At 33.3% G+C, this 17,729-nt stretch overlaps 1 protein-coding gene across 1 annotated transcript; it reads right to left on the reverse strand.

The window, feature by feature from the left end:
- Positions 1 to 530: 530 nt before the first annotated feature.
- Positions 531 to 7,597, reverse strand: LOC113040495 (myosin-M heavy chain-like). The gene is made up of 6 exons (XM_026198820.1): positions 7,591 to 7,597; positions 6,877 to 6,932; positions 5,190 to 5,216; positions 4,045 to 4,081; positions 1,473 to 1,599; positions 531 to 624 (listed from the first exon to the last, which is right to left on the reverse strand). The coding sequence occupies exons 1-6, from the start codon at positions 7,595 to 7,597 to the stop codon at positions 531 to 533; spliced, it is 348 nt and encodes a 115-aa protein (XP_026054605.1).
- Between the last annotated feature and the right edge of the window lie 10,132 nt (positions 7,598 to 17,729).

Genomic DNA, 17,729 nt, shown 5'->3' on the forward strand with positions numbered 1-17,729 from the left:
AGTGAGATGTAGATGTTGTTGTAGCTGATGTGGATGTTGGTGCAAAGGTTGTTGTTGTTGTTGATGGAACTGTAGATGTTTCTGTAGGTGAGTCAGATATTGATGTTTGAGCAGGTGTTGTTGATTGACTTGTAGATAGTCGTGTTGTTGATTCAGATGTTGATTCAGTGGTTGGTGCGTCAGATGTAGACGTTGTTGTTTTAGATGTAGATGTTTCTGTAGTTGATGTAGATGCTGGCACCATGGTTGTTGTTGAGTCAGATGTTGATGTATGAGCAGGTGTTGTTGACTGAGGTGTAGATGGTGGTGTTGTTGGTTCAGATGTTGATTCAGTGGTCAGTGAGTGAGATGTAGATGTTGTTGTAGCTGACGTGGATGTTGGTGCAAAAGTTGCTGTTGCTGGAAATGTAGATGTTTCTGTAGTTGATGTAGATGTTGGTTCAGTGGTTGTTATTGAGTCAGATGTTGATGTTTGAGCAGGTGTTGTTGATTGAGGTGTAGATGTTAGTTTTGTTGATTCAGATGTTGATTCAGTGGTTGGTGAGTGAGATGTAGATGTTGTTGTAGCTGACGTGGATGTTGGTGCAAGGGTTGTTGCTGATGTTGCTGGAACTGTAGATGTTTCTGTAGTTGATGTAGATGTTGGTTCAGTGGTTGTTATTGAGTCAGATGTTGATGTTTGAGCAGGTGTTGTTGATTGAGGTGTAGATGGTGTTGTTGTTGATTCAGATGTTAATTCAGAAGTTGGTGCATCAGTTGTAGATGTTGTTGTTTCAGATGTAGATGTTTCTGTAGTCGATGTAGATGCTGGCTCCATGGTTGTTGTTGATTCAGCTGTTGATGTTTGAGGAGGTGTTGTTGATTGAGGTGTAGATGGCTGTGTTGTTGGTTCAGATGTTGATTCAGTGGTTGGTGGGTGAAATGTAGATGTTGTTGTACCTGACGTGGATCTTGATTCAGATGTAGATATTTGAGCAAGTGTTGTGGATTGAGGTAAAGATGTTAGGGTTATTGATTCAGATGTTGATTCAGTGGTTGGTGAGTGAGATGCAGATGTTGTAGCTGATGTAAATGTTGGTGCAAAGGTTGTTGCTGTTGTTGCTGGAACTGTAGATATTTCTGTAGTTGATGTAGATGTTGGTTCAGTGGTTGTTGTTGATTCAGATGTTGATGTTTGACCAGGTGTTGTTGATTGAAGTGTAGATGGTGGTGTTGTTGATTCAGATGTTGATTCAGTGGTTGGTGCATCAGATGTAGATGTAGTTGTTTCAGATGTAGATGTTTCTGTACTCAATGTAAATGCTGGTTTCATGGTTATTGTTGAATCAGATGTAGATGTTTGAGCAGGTGTTGTTGATTGACTTGTAGATAGTCGTGTTGTTGATTCAGATGTTGATTCAGTGGTTGGTGCGTCAGATGTAGACGTTGTTGTTTTAGATGTAGATGTTTCTGTAGTTGATGTAGATGCTGGCACCATGGTTGTTGTTGAGTCAGATGTTGATGTTTGAGCAGGTGTTGTTGATTGAGGTGTAGATGGTGGTGTTGTTGGTTGAGATGTTGATTCAGTGGTCAGTGAGTGAGATGTAGATGTTGTTGTAGCTGACGTGGATGTTGGTGCAAAAGTTGCTGTTGCTGGAAATGTAGATGTTTCTGTAGTTGATGTAGATGTTGGTTCAGTGGTTGTTATTGAGTCAGATGTTGATGTTTGAGCAGGTGTTGTTGATTGAGGTGTAGATGTTAGTTTTGTTGATTCAGATGTTGATTCAGTGGTTGGTGAGTGAGATGTAGATGTTGTTGTAGCTGACGTGGATGTTGGTGCAAGGGTTGTTGCTGGAACTGTAGATGTTTCTGTAGTTGATGTAGATGTTGGTTCAGTGGTTGTTATTGAGTCAGATGTTGATGTTTGAGCAAGTGTTGTTGATTGAGGTGTAGATGGTGTTGTTGTTGATTCAGATGTTAATTCAGAAGTTGGTGCATCAGTTGTAGATGTTGTTGTTTCAGATGTAGATGTTTCTGTAGTCGATGTAGATGCTGGCCCCATGGTTGTTGTTGATTCAGCTGTTGATGTTTGAGGAGGTGTTGTTGATTGAGGTGTAGATGGCTGTGTTGTTGGTTCAGATGTTGATTCAGTGGTTGGTGGGTGAAATGTAGATGTTGTTGTACCTGACGTGGATCTTGATTCAGATATAGATATTTGAGCAAGTGTTGTGGATTGAGGTAAAGATGTTAGGGTTATTGATTCAGATGTTGATTCAGTGGTTGGTGAGTGAGATGCAGATGTTGTAGCTGATGTAAATGTTGGTGCAAAGGTTGTTGCTGTTGTTGCTGGAACTGTAGATATTTCTGTAGTTGATGTAGATGTTGGTTCAGTGGTTGTTGTTGATTCAGATGTTGATGTTTGACCAGGTGTTGTTGATTGAAGTGTAGATGGTGGTGTTGTTGATTCAGATGTTGATTCAGTGGTTGGTGCATCAGATGTAGATGTAGTTGTTTCAGATGTAGATGTTTCTGTACTCAATGTAAATGCTGGTTCCGTGGTTATTGTTGAATCAGATGTAGATGTCTGAGCAGGTGTTGTTGATTGAGGTGTAGATGATAGTGTTGTTGATTCAGATTTTGATTCAGTGGTTGGTGAGTGAGATGTAGATGTTGTTGTAGTTGACGTAGATGTTGGTGCAAAGGTTGTTGCTGATGTTGGTGGAACTGTAGATGTTTCTGGTGCGTCAGATGTAGCTGCTGTTGGAACTGTAGATGTTTCTGGTGCGTCAGATGTAGCTGCTGTTGGAACTGTAGATGTTTCTGGTGTGTCAGATGTAGATGCTGTTGGAACTGTAGATGTTTCTGGTGCGTCAGATGTAGCTGCTGTTGGAACTGTAGATGTTTCTGGTGCGTCAGATGTAGATGCTGTTGGAACTGTAGATGTTTCTGGTGCGTCAGATGTAGATGCTGTTGGAACTGTAGATGTTTCTGGTGCGTCAGATGTAGATGCTGTTGGAACTGTAGATGTTTCTGGTGTGTCAGATGTAGATGCTGTTGGAACTGTAGATGTTTCTGGTGTGTCAGATGTAGATGCTGTTGGAACTGTAGATGTTTCTGGTGTGTCAGATGTAGATGCTGTTGTTGCTGATGTAGATGTTTGAGCAGGTGTTATTGGCTGAAGTGTAGATGTTGGTGTTTCTGATTCAGATGTTGATTCAGTGGATGGTGAGGGAGATGTTGTTGTTTCAGATGTAGAGGTTTCTGTAGTTAATGTAGATGTTGTTTCAGTGGTTGTTGTTGATTCAGATGTAGATGGTGGTGTTATTAATTCAGATATTGATTCAGTGGTTGATGAGTTAGATGTAGTTGCTGATGTAGATGTTGGTGCAAACGTTGTTTCTGTTATTGATGGAACTGTAGATGTTTCTGTAGTTGTTGTAGAATTTGCGTCAGAGGTTGTTATTATTTTAGTTATAGATGTTTGTGCAGCTGGTGATGTAAAAGAAAAGAAAATAGCAGAACTTGAATCAATGAGATAGAACAAAAAGCTTTAATAGATGGCATGCAACAGTTACCTATATTTTAAATGCATTAGGCAAATTGTTGTTTTCGAAGGGAGTGATTAAGTTTTGTTTGTTTTAATTTTAGTTTTTTTTGTTCATCCTGCCATTGAGGTTATTATTTCCTTGTTTCAGACCAGTTTTAAAGTGCAGGTATAGTGTCAAATGACTTTAACAACAGAAATCTTTTCTTTTGTAAAACACTAACCAATTCCGGATTTGTTTACAGTTACAATTAAGGCATCATAAGACTATGAAATTTCCTAAACACTAATACTCTAGGTCCAAATACAGCCAATGGATGTGCTGGGACTGAAGATCGTAAGACGCCAGTGTAGTTCAAAACCACAGCCTGTGCTACATGTTTTAATGATTAAATTTTTCTTTTGACAATGACACAATAATAAAAAATTAATAGAAACTTTTTTGTTTGTAATTGAAGGATGTATTTTCAGATTGATTTATAAAGTAATGCACAATTAATGCATTTAATGAATTGACTCACATGTTACTGCTTCATTTTTCTTTTTGCTGTCTAAAAACTGGACAGACAGATCGGATTTCTGATCAACAGATTAAATTAGTCTCTGCTGAATATGTGATAATTTCAACAAATTATGTGCATTAAACCTTGAATATATATTTTTATTTTTGTAAAGCATGATTGAATTAAAAAGCAAGTATATATATATATATATATATATATATATATATATATATATATATATATATATATATATATATATATTGTACCTATTCCTGGTGTTTACTATGTTACTATGGTAAATATATTACTATGATATAAACTTATACTTGAATAACAATTTGCATACTATTATTATTACTTTTTATCACTGCATTTGCTATTTTTTGTAGCACAACTATAAGACATTTTGAATTATTTATAGTACTTAACATTAATGCAATTTAACAATTATTCATGCCATTTCTACAATTAAGGTGAGACACTGCATGCAAAAACACTGTTTTTTCAAGCACCTGTCAATTTTGAGATTTTGGGCTTTTTGGTTTTTCATAAAGTGCTTTTTCAAACTAGTGGAAGGAAAACATCCAAAAGACACTGTTAAGTGTTTATTTTATAGCACTTTATCTGTCTGTGTCAATAGGTTTCAATTACAATACATATTTTTAAAGGTCGTTTTCTCAAAATGAGTTTTTTCTTCAACACTGATAAATCTCCACTTCAGTAGCACTTACACACACCAAACTTGACATTTTTATTCCTGTCTATATTCTGAAGATTTTTACAGAGGGATTTGTTCATATTTTCCTCGATTATATACAACATTTTATTCCCCCCAAAATTGTGAAAATATATTGTTTTCTGGCTTTTCAAAGTGTTTTCGGAATTATGGAGTGACAAAAAAAGATAACCAGAATTCCCTCTGTAAAAACATTTGACTCTAATATGTCAAAAAAATTAAACAAAAAATTTGAAACTGACTTCATCTAGTGTTCAGATTTTTGTACTTTACATTTATGCAAATTAGCACATATTTCATTAAATAATGCCTAATTTGCATATTTAAACATAACATTTTTGAAAACTTGTAATACAAAAAATGTTTGCAATAATCAATGTAATCAATCAACTGGGTAAGTAAGGTGATAACTATTAGTTATTTTTTTTGCCCTATTCACCTGCAGTGTCTCGCCTTAAGTATTTTTATTTTGTTGTGTTTATTTTGTTCTATTACATGCACAAGTTCAATATAAAAAAGTATAATATCTGATATAATAAGAAGCAGAATTTGTAACAAATAGATATTTTAACAATATCCAATAGTAATTGTGATACTTGAGCAGCACCACTAAGTCTACTGTATTTTATTTTAAATTCGTCACGCAAGTGTTTTTCTTATTCTTTGATGTGTATTTATATATATGTTTACATGTACTGTATATGTTATGACTCATACTATTCTTACAAAACATCATATCATTTCTCAAATAACATCTACCAGCATTTTACTATTACATTTCACTATTTCAAATAAATAACTGAAAAATATGTGCACATTGTCTGTATTCAGATTGTTCTCAGAGTTAACATTTCTTTATAACTGACAAATTGTATTAATTTTATGTTTGACAAAAATACATAGATAATTCAGAAATGGTAAAGCTATGGAAAACTGATATATCATATCTCTCAGTATATTACTATTTTTTAAAATACTATATACTGTATAGGATATAGTTCACTTACATTATATGCACACACACACACACACACACATATACACATACATATATATGCATCAAAGACTGTAGTTATGATTATACTTCCATATACATCTCAAAAATCAAATATAAATAAATAATATAAATAGTCATCTTACCTGTTGGTATTGATCCACCAATCAGTAAAGTCAGTCCAATAAAGGTAATACACTGAAACATCTTTCACATTTGTTGCTACTAAACTGAATGCCAGAAAAGCAGCCAAACATGTAGTCATAATGTGCTCATAACACAGACTTAATATACTGCCCTTAAACTCCACCTACTCATTAAATTTTACTAATAGAACAGGTTCTCATAATGAGTCACTAGTGAAAAAATATTTTAAAGAAATACACAAATAATACAAATACTATACAGAGTGTGTAGAAAAATCTTTTAGACAGAGACACCCAAACATTTCTACAGTGTTATATCAAACTGCAAACAATTACTTAATGTAAATGTTATAATTGTCCCGATACTTTCTCACTGCATTGTCACACTTCCCATTAAGTAACACTGAACACTCCTTAACGGTAAGGAACAAAAAGTGTTCTTGTAACACAAATAGAGATGCACAACATAAACTGTATATGAGAGTTAATGACCAGTTCAAATTTCTTTCTTAAAGTTTAGTTGTCCAGTTGAAGAGGAGCTTTGAAACCTGTGTATTATTTCCTGGTTTTGTGTGAACAATAACAATATATTTAGCGGTTTGTGTTTCTATTGACATAATGAATCTGGTTCATGGCTGAATGGGTTGACATTCCAACAAACCTGAACATGATTAACAATGGATAAAACTATGTCAATAATGCTGTTCTACAGAGATACACACACACACACAGAAAGAAGGTTACTGTTTTCTGTTAGTGTACAATGTGTTTAATTATAAAAGCCTTCTTCATAATACAGATTCCAAGCAATTAGCTTTGGTTTTAGAAGATTACAAGGCATTTGTTGTATTATGAACTTTTGTTGATCACAGCGCCTAAATGCCAATATAAACTAACAGGATTTTATTTATTTTTTTAGAAGTTCTTAGAATGTTCGTTTAAAATTTTCTGGTCTTAAATAACATCAAAAATATATTTATACATTGTTCTTTGAAGGTTTTTTTTTTTTTTTTTTTTTTTTTTAATTTAGCTGGATGTTAGTCTAATTTTTTTTTAAAATGCTACTACTTAGTACTTTCTACTAGTAATTATTAGTAGTAACCCTACTAATTAATGAATAACATAGCCTTATAAGAATTCAGAGCATTGGGGATTACATTTTATGATAGCCCTTTCACTGATTAAAACAAAAAACAAAACAAAAAGGTAATTGCTGCTTTTTATCTCACAGTTCTTTTTTTTCTGATATAAACTTGCAGTTTAAATTATGAAGTCAGAATTGTGGGAAATAAACTCGCAAGTGCATGAAATAAATTAGGATTTACAATATATAAACTCACAATTCTTACGTTTTCGCACAATTGCGAGTTTACATCTTGCAATTCTGACACGTTTTCTAAGTCTCAAACTTGCATAAAGTCGGAATTGCATAATAAATAAAAAATATTGTCAGGGCCTTCTGGTGAAATGGTGGAAGCTTCTTTGTTTTTTGAAGTCCCTGCCTGTTCAAATGTACTTCAGGCAAGACATTGACTTTTTACTTCTAGATGCACCATTATGTCTGTCAGAACTATCAATTTATAGTCCTCATCTATGCCACCTGACCTTTATTTTACATTCATCGGGACATCAGAAGAATGCATCTATAGAGGCACACCCCTCTGTAGAAATTCTAACCTGTTTCTCACCTGCCATTTACATAAACATAAAAATTAATGTGATCCCTCAGGTTTTCTTCTAAACAAAATATGTAATGCATCTGTTCTGAATATTCCTGTATATGTGTCTTCTTAATGTTTGTTTCTTGAAATACAAGAAATGCTCAGTCATTTAATTTGTTTCATATTAAATATTGTAATGCAAATGCAGCCATAGTGCCCAGATTTATTAGACGCATCATTTTTCACATATTTTACATGACTGAACCCCCTCCTTCCAAAATACGAAATGTCTTCTGATTTGTTAAAAGTGCTGAGTAGTAACTGTGTTGTGAATCGGCTCAAAGGAGAAATATGAATAATCAATCATAATTAGTTATGAGTAATTATAAATTACATAGTAATTATATAATTATAGATCCTCTGTAAGTACTTACTTGACCTCTTAGTGTCAACTGTCTGTCAATTCTAAGAATGTTACTTTCCTGTTACTTACTGTACAATACTAGACTCCATTTATGAGCAAACAATGAAAAACCTCAAGTGTGATACAAGTAAGACTTTATTAACTACATAAACACTTAAACTAGTCTAACATACACATAAACACACACACATACAGTGGGCATAGGAAAAAAAGGTTAAAGCTTTAAACAGTAAAGATACTAGCTAATTTGAACTTCTGCCTGCAACCCCTCAGTCTCTGTCCTCTGCTCTGCTGTCTTTGATAAATTTGAGCCTGTGACTTTGTGTTGTTGCAGGAGATTGTTGGTAATTTGAAGCCCTCAGGTGATGATGATGCTATTCCTCCTAGACTCTTTAAGGAGGTTTTTTTCTACTATAGGACTGTCTGTTCTTGCAGTTGTTAATAGCAGTCTTTCCTCAGGTGTGGTCCCTAAAATATTTAAACACGCAGTAGTGCAACCACTGCTCAAAAAAACATGGTCTTGATCCTACAGATCCTGCAAATATTAGGCCTATTTCAAAACTACCTTTTCTTTCAAAAATCCTTGAAAAGATAGTCTGTAATCAAATAAATGATTTTTTGAAAGACCTCAATATCCTTGAAGTTTTCCAGTTTGGTTTTAAATCTTTACACAGTACATAATTTGCTCTTTTAAAAGTTTTTAACAATATTTATTTAGCTACTGATTCTGGTGACTATGTTGTTCTTTTGCTTCTTGACTTGACTGCCTCATTTGATACTGTGGACCATGAAATTTAGATTTCTCATTTTTCATTGGGGTGCATAAAGAGCATAGTGCTTGAATGGTTCATGTCATATTTGGAAGGTCGGACTCTCTGTATCAGCTGTGGGAACTCTGAGTCCTCTTCTGCCCCTCTTTCTTGTGGGGTCCCTCAGGGCTCAGTTTTGGGCCCTCTTCTCTTTTCTCTTTATTTGCTGCCTCTTGGCTCAATAATTAGGAAGCATGGTATGTCTTTCCACTGTTATGCTGATGATAGTCAGATTTACATGCCTCTTAAAAATAATAATACTGTCAAACTGTTAAAAGATTGTCTTGATGATGTAAAAGCCTAGATGGCTATTCTTTTTTTTAAGTTTTAATGCGAATAAAACAGAAGTGATGATTTTTGGTGGTACCTGTTCTGTTGAGTTGGTTGATTTGGCCCAGTATACTAAACCAGTTATGACTAATTTAGGGGTTAAAATTGATGCTGATAAAAAAATTTACATTTTTTATTTGTTCACATTTACAAAACACATTTACATTACTCAGTGAAAACTTTGAAAAATTACAGTATAGAAGAATTAACAAATCACGGATTCTCAATTTTATTGAAATTTACAAAACGTCCCAACTTCTCTGGAATTGGGGTTGCACATGAACCACAAAAAGATGAGCCATTGAAGGAAATCCTTTAGGGGTTTAGTCACCTGCTTTTATAAAGGCATCCTATTGTTGAGGAAAGTAATATGAGCTACTTTGAAAACTGATATTATAAAAACTTATAATATGGGATCAACTGCAAGCAGCTCAACAGCAAGATTTTAAAACTCAATGTTAACAAACAATGTAGTTCAAAAGCACGATACTTCACTATCAGTTCTATTATTGAATGCTTTTCATTCTTTGACAATAATGACATCAAAATAACCTGCATAGCAAGCTTTGTTTGTATTTACAGGAAGTGTTTTTGCTTTGACTATTCTTGTCAGTTTGATTTCTATTGTATTGTATCGCACAACTAGTATGAAATAGTAGAGCATGGAACTGGGTTATAAACTTTCATGAGTAAAGTAAACCAGTGAGAGCAGTGTCACTACTGAATCACTATTATTCATATATTTGCCAATGTTTCATGAGATACAATAGCTATTTTATTGCAAATATTAAAGGAGACGTCTGTGGCATCAAGCAGAATTACGAAATAATGAAAAGCTGGTTTCCAAAACCTTACTCTGGTTAGAAGTCAGTATACAAATTACTCATGATTTTGATAACAAGATGGCATTGAAAAAATATCAGTAAATCCAATAAATTAAACCAAGGGTCTACAAGAGTTTGCTTTTGAGATGTGTTTGTGATATTTTGAATGCCGTGCTACATTTTGCAAGAGATGTGAAGCATTTTGCGTTTCGTGTGTGCAGTTCTTGGATTTGTAAGTTTTTGATAAAAAAGGGGAAAAAAAGTTATAGTTTTTAAAATAGTTTTTAAAATATGTATAAGCAATTTAAAAAAAAAATGTAACAATAAGAAATAGTATTAGTGATGCTTGAGCAGCACCAAATGTACTGTATAATCCTCTTTGGATATTTCACTTCTGTCACCAACAGTTTAGATGAACACGCACAAAGAGGAACAAGAATGTTAACAGTCTTTAATAAGTCCACATAAACATAGCAGTAATTGTATTATTTTTTATTTTATGTTTGAAAAAAAACATAGAAAACTGATCAACTATAAAGCTTATCATATTAGGATATCACATAATATATTGATATTTTTATTATCGTTATTTTGTTTTTTAAACATATATGTGACCCTGGAGCACAAAACTAATCTTAAGTTGCTGGGGTATATTTCTACAAACTTTTTCTTTTATGCTAAAAATCATTAGGATATTAAGTACAAATGTTCCATGAAGATATTTTGTGAATTACCTACCATAAATAAATGAAAACTAAATTTTTGTATAGTAATATGCATTGCTGAGAACTTCGTTTGGACAACTTTAAATATGATTTTCTCAATATTTAGATTGTTTTGTACCCTCAGATTCTAGATTTTCAAATAGTTGCATCTGCAACCAAATATTGTCAGATCCTAACAGACCATACATCAATGGAAAGCATATTTATTAAATCTCGATTTCAAAAAATTGACATATATGACTGGTTTTGTGGTCCAAGGTCACATATAATATTTAACTGACTAATAAACACTACATATGCATACATATTCAATAATAGTAATATATACACAAACATTCTTCTTCTTTTTTGTGTGCTTTAAAGACTTTTACTTCCATATACATAACATACTAATTTTTCGATTTAAATAGACGTTTTACCTGTTGGTATTGATCTACCAATCAGTAACGCCAATCCAATAAATATAATAAACCGAAACATCTTTCAAATTTATTTATTTATGCTACCAAACGTAATACCAGAAAAAATGACCTTTGCAAAAGCAACCTGAGAACATGAGAAATGCAAACTATTATACAGTTCTTATACTCCACCCACTGATGCAACTGATGCTATTTGTCCTAATGCAAATGAACAACTTTCACATTCTGACTGCATTGTCACACTTCCCATTGATTACAATACAATAACATCACCACTCCTTTACAGTAAGAAACAAAAAGTGCCCTAATAACCTAAAAGAGATGCACAGCATTACTCCATTCTTCAGTGTACCATATTTATATGCTGTATAATATGCAGATACCATAATACTACCTGGGTAGTAACTGATTACATGTAATCTGAATTATGTAATCAGATTACAAAAATAAGTACTTGTAATTAGATTAAAGGACATTGCATCAACTACTGATGAACACATTATTGGTTATATAACCGTATATTACTAAAGGTTTGGAAGGATTTTGTCTTTCAAACACATTAAAATGCACAAATTCACGTTATTTCTTATTTACATGTAATGCAGGGATTTCAACCTTTACTAAATGTACTGTATTTACTTGACATACCCTTAGATTTTAAAATTAATATTTTAATAATTAATTATCACATTTGCATGTTAACAGTTCTCTGTTGGTCAATGGTTACAGACAGGATTTTTTGTTTTATTTTGATTGATGTTACTCTAAAATTCTAATAATTTAATTAATTATTAGCTTTTCATTAAACTCACAAAGCCAGTTAATTTATCTAACCCCAGTTTGGGAAAACTGGATGCAACGTAATGTTTATTGCACTTCATGTTGTTAATTACAACAAAATGAATGTTTTTTATTAGTCTTTGTATTTTTATCTCAAGATTATCCTATTTAAAGCAATATGATACATTACTAACGTCAAAAGTAATCTAAAAGTAATCAAAAAGTAATCTGACTACATTACCTAAAATGTGTAATGAAATTGATCACATAACTAACTACAATTTTTGTCATGTCATGAATCAATTACACTTTGTAAGTTCAGATTTCTTTCTGGTTGTTTGGTTGTCATGTATCTCCTGTTCATTTCCTGCAAGTATGAATATAAAAAATGTTTTGGTGCTTTGTGTTTCTATTGATATATTGAAATATTTCTCGGTCATGGGTGGATCCTATGTTCCAGTAAACCTGAAAGAATAAGAGTTTACAATGGATCAGTCTATGTCAATAATGGCATGCAGTTCTGCAGAGACAGATAGAGACTACTGTATAAATAAAAGCTTATCCATTGTTACAGGTTTCTACCAAGTAGCTTTGTTCTTAGATGTATAGTATTTGTTGTATTATGAACTAAATTAAACACAATGATAGGAAATGTTCTCATTAGTTTCTGGCAAGGTTTCACTTTTATAGAATGTTCGTTTAAAGTGTTCTAGTCTATAAGAACATCATCAGAACGTTAGTTATATAATCTATCTATCTATCTATCTATGTAACTATCTATCTATCTGTCTATCTTTCTACCTGTTTATATAATGGGTAGAGAGGTTGTCTGCTAACCCTAAGGTTATGGGTTTGAGTCTCGGGCCTTATTTCCATACTTTTGAATGAATTCTGTATAAATCAGTTTAAAATCACCCAAAAGACGCAGGACCTTTATTAAACAACTCTTAGACAAAATTGCGAAAGACAACAATTTCCAAGCTAGGATTGTTTAAATAAAATGGGTTGGGCTCAACAAAGGTGTATTTGCATGCACATTGTAGATATCTATAAATGTATCTTGACTAGTCAAATTGTTAATTCCAGATATCTTCATTGCAATTACGCCTAGTCACAAATGTAAATGCAGATATCTCTAAATATAGTTCTTCCTAGTCAAAGAAGCAGATATCTTTAAATGGGTTTTGACTAGTCATAATTCCAATTCAAGATATCTACAACTGTAATTTGACTAGTCATAAATGAATTGCAGATATCTACAAATGTATTTTGGATATCTTTAAAAATGTAGAATTAAAGATATCTTAAATTGTATTTTGATTAGTCAAATCAAATTTAAAGATATCTTGAGTTGAGATTACGACTAGTCAAAACTAATTTGAATATATATCTAATTGAATTAATGCTAGTCAAATTGTAATTTGAGATATCTCTAATTAGAATTCTGACTAGGAAAATCATATATAAAGATATCTTGAATTTGAATTACGACTAATCAAAACTAATGTGAAGATTATTTTTTCTATATTTTTCAATGGAAGTCAATGGAAGATTATGACTAGTCGTAATAGCATTGTAATTATCTGGAATGTGTATTATGACTAGACAAAATGACATTGTAAACATCCTCAAAGCATATTATGACTAGTCATAATCACATTGTAGATATCTTAATTCTAATTAGGAAAAGTTATAATTGCAATATAGATATCTGGAATTACAATTGTGACTATCCGAAAATATATTTATGGATAGTCAAATCCAAGTTTTAAATGCTAAAATGGCTTGACATATTCTTCGAAGCTTTTGACACAGTGCTCTACCCCTCCATCTGGTGGACAATACAAATTCTTACACCAACTGTATAATTTAGATGTCACTATACGGTTTAATTGTCTATTTAATAAGCATATGTTTAATAACAAGGTGTGTGTGCAGCAATAGAGTTTCACAAATTTATTGTATTTTGCACAATAAAATTACAATAAAGACTTTATTTTCTTATTCTATTTTCTTTCACAAAACGTAATTTTTCATTGCATTTAAGTTTTGTATCTTGCTTACAAAAGAACACAAACATGCCCATTGTTAAAAAACACAGATTCAGTTATTGCATTTACTATATTTTACAATAATATATTTTTTTCCTCGCCAGTTTGAGCTGTTGATAACAGAGGACGCCGTTTACAAGCAGCAAAAATTATTGTGGTTAAGGAAAGACTTATCCTTTTTGGGAACAGTGTTTGAGCATGCAAGGTGTTTTAATTTTCACGTCACGTCATTGTTTTTAATAGTAGTACTATAATTAACAATGGTACACCATGTAAAACACTACATACATATAGGCATGCTGACTGATATAACTATAACATTGCACTAAATGTATCGCAGTCATCACACTTTGTATTTTCACAGGTCACATGACCTCATTTCAAGCAATGCTCCAGAACATTGTTTCGAAGCACTAGTGTGTCAAAAACTCGAAACATGTGTCGACACTAGGTGTCGATCTACCTATCCCCACGATTAATATAATAGTCTTCTTTTATTTCATATCGATGCTAATATTGAGGTAATATCCTTCAGTCTTTTAGTGTAAATGTGCCGTGTTATTGATCACTGAGCGAGATTTAATCAGACAGACCGTATCGTATCACGGTGAAAACCTGTTGAAATTGTTCAAATCCGAACAAAGTGAAAACCCAGACTTCAAACGTGTGGCTGCTGATCTCTCCAAAATGCCCAGTCAAAGCAAACAGGCCTTTTTATATTTGAATGATTATTTGTATCCCTCGACCCCGAAACCTTTTACATACTGGAATGACATGTGGATGATTACATGATGAAAGTGTGTATTGTTTCAGAGGTGCACGCCATCATGTCTCCGCTGGAGGTGTGAGACTTCAGCATATTCCTAAGTCTTCTCCAAAAGTATTGCGGAATGAAGTTCGTAACGAAATGCAAACCCACGATCATGCTTCTGCGGCCTTAAAAAAAGTCCAAAACAGCCGTTACTTTTTAAAGTAATCCGATTACATTACTTGTAATGCTTTACCCCAACACTGACTTCAACCAAAGGAAGCTTCATGAAAGCTATCGATGACTTTGAACTGGCCTTGGAGAACTGCCCCATGCACAGGAACGCAGGTACCAATGGATGTGAATGGGTGCCGTCAGAATGAGAGTCCAAACAGCTGATATAAACATCACTAGTAATCCACACCACTCCAGTCCATCAATTAACGTCTTGTGAAGCCAAAAGATGCGTGTTTGTATACAACAAATCCATAATTGAGGCCAAATAATCCAATAATGAGTTTTCTCCAGTGTAAAAGTAATTTAATCTGACAAATGCATGGATCAAGTACAGATTTCTTCTCAAAATGTGTGATGCTAATGATGCCTCAGTATTTATAATTGCATTCAGTATAATGTCAGTGTTTAAATAAACAAATATATAAAAAAGTGCTACCGTGTAGTGTTTGCTCTTGTTTGTTGAAAAGTGGTCTTCCAGCACGGGTTTAAAGACAGTCATCAGCTAAGCCACATTAAAGTTTTAGGAGTTTGCACACTTAAATATAATGCAAACTATGAAAATGTTGCATTTGAGAGTTATAAAAAAAAAAACCAAAAAAACTTTAATTAAACCTAAATTGGCCATTTTTCATGCACTTAAATCTGAAGCTGAAGGAATATAAAATTCACCTCTGTTAACTAAAAATAAAATTAACATTTATTTAAACTATTGTTTTCAGTATTTTATTTTAAGACATATGATGAGGACATAAAAACTTTATTGCGACCTGGGTTAAAACAATTTAAGATATAGTTTAAAGAAAGTACTATCAATATTAATTTGATTATTGTTTTAGTTAAATATTGCCACTATGAAATATTAATTCAAAATGTCATTTTTTTCCAGATTCAGTGTGTAGTCCATCAGAGGGCAGTGTAACACTGGGCATCCTCTGTAATGGGCTTTGATGTCCTTTTGCCCTCTCGAAATATTATAATGACACGGCCTTACATTAACTGAAGTACAGTCCATTAAATTCAAATGCAACACATACAGTACATATAATTTTCAATGAAGAAAAAAAAAAGTTTTAGGGTGTTTTTACCCACTTAAGTAGTATACCTTTTTATGTAATTGTATAATTTTGTTGTCTTTGAAATATGGTTAAGTGTACAGCTAAATGTCCTGATAAGCAAACATAAGTTTGTAGGTCCACTCATTTTATTATTATTATATATTTATATAATGACAAAAGCACATACATACCTGTGTAGCAGAAGATGTGGGCACTAGAGGTCCACTAGTCCTTGAGTAAGTGGTAATAATGGCTGTGGGCCTATGACAGACATGACTGCGTTTGATGAAATGGCAGATTTTCCGTCCAGGAATTACCCATCATCCCTCTGTGCCACTCAGTGATGGAAAACTGCAGGGCCTTTCAGAGAAGAAATGTGGTTTGTATGAAGCTATTCACTGAAGGGATAATCAGACTGAGGAACATGCTGACTATGAAGAGGCTTTCAATTCAAGCTGAAACAGGAAAAAGACATCTTCTGGTTAAACTAAAGGAAGCACCTACTGAGTTTTTGGAGCATGACTTTATGCTCGAAAGGAAAATGAACATTAAGTCTTACTAGTTCCTTAAATTTTGGATTAATTAGAATGTAAAGGCCATTTAAACTTCTTGGACAAAGGAATACATTAGCTATAATAACATGAAAGACTAACTTTTCCAGCTGTAGAGAAGCTCATGGGTTTATTTTTTTGTTTGTTATCGTCAAAGATAATGTGACTGTGATCATCTCTAGCAATGTGATCATCCCATTCGCAATTTTTTTGGGGAAAAATAAATAAATAAAAAGGTAAATTTTTCATTGTTAATAGTGTAGAGATTTATGCGACAAGGCTCACACAAGTCACTTTCAAACCAAGCAGTTTTTCTGCGAATTCGCATCACATGGCCATCGTCACTTGAACACTTGAGCTTAATCTGCGTGGGCAAGTATTTCATGCTAATGCTAAACTTCCGAACAGAATGAATTCCTGCCAAATTTAACAGAGCAAATGGTAACCACACCTTAAAATACCATTAAAATGTTTGGGATATTCATAGTAATGTTCTGGGTTAAATACAAGTTTAATGCAAGTTAAGCTCTATAGACGGTATCTGTGATAATTAGGCTACAACAGAATAACTTCTTCAGATTGCAAAATTGAGTAAACCATATTTACAGTAGGCTACCTACAATGTATACCATACTGAGGTGAACCAATATCCCAGCTAATTTTGTTACAAGAAAATTCTCCAGATATTAAGTGGTTTTTTTTTCTAGGAACATAGAAAATGTCCAGTTTTCTGGATGTTAGAGGAATGTTTTTAAAGGGTTTTATGTTCCTCAAACATTCTGTCGATAAATTTTTATTTAAAATTCAACATTCTAGGAACTTTGATTTGTAACTGTCACGATCGGTGTACTGGAAACACGGGAGAAGGAACCAATTGCAGGTAAGTCATTTATTAAGGGTAATCCAAACGGGTAAACAATCCAGGCAGGATCAAAACCAGAAGATCCAAACAACATAAACAAGACACGAACACAAGGCAAGGCAAGGCAAGAATTGACGGACATGAATTAATCTTCAAACATTAAACAAGGACTCTCTAACACAGACTCAGACAGACCAGGTATAAATACACAGAAGGATAATGAGGGAACAGGAGACAGGTGGGGAACAATCAATTACTCAACAAGGAGGAAGGTGACCAAATAAGGGAACAGGAAGTGATAAGGTGACAGACACCGTGAGAAAGGAGGACATCTAGTGGAACCCCAGG

This window comes from Carassius auratus, chromosome 22 (genome assembly GCF_003368295.1).
Source record: "Carassius auratus strain Wakin chromosome 22, ASM336829v1, whole genome shotgun sequence".
NCBI lineage: Eukaryota > Metazoa > Chordata > Actinopteri > Cypriniformes > Cyprinidae > Carassius > Carassius auratus.

Coding starts and splice junctions, on each gene's coding strand:
- LOC113040495 (XM_026198820.1), bottom strand. Junction 1,600..4,044: donor GAAAAATGAAGCAGTAACAT/GTGAGTCAATTC, acceptor CATCCACGTCAG/CTACAACAACATCTACATCT. Junction 625..1,472: donor GACTCAACAACAACCATGGT/GCCAGCATCTAC, acceptor CATCAACTACAG/AAACATCTACAGTTCCAGCA.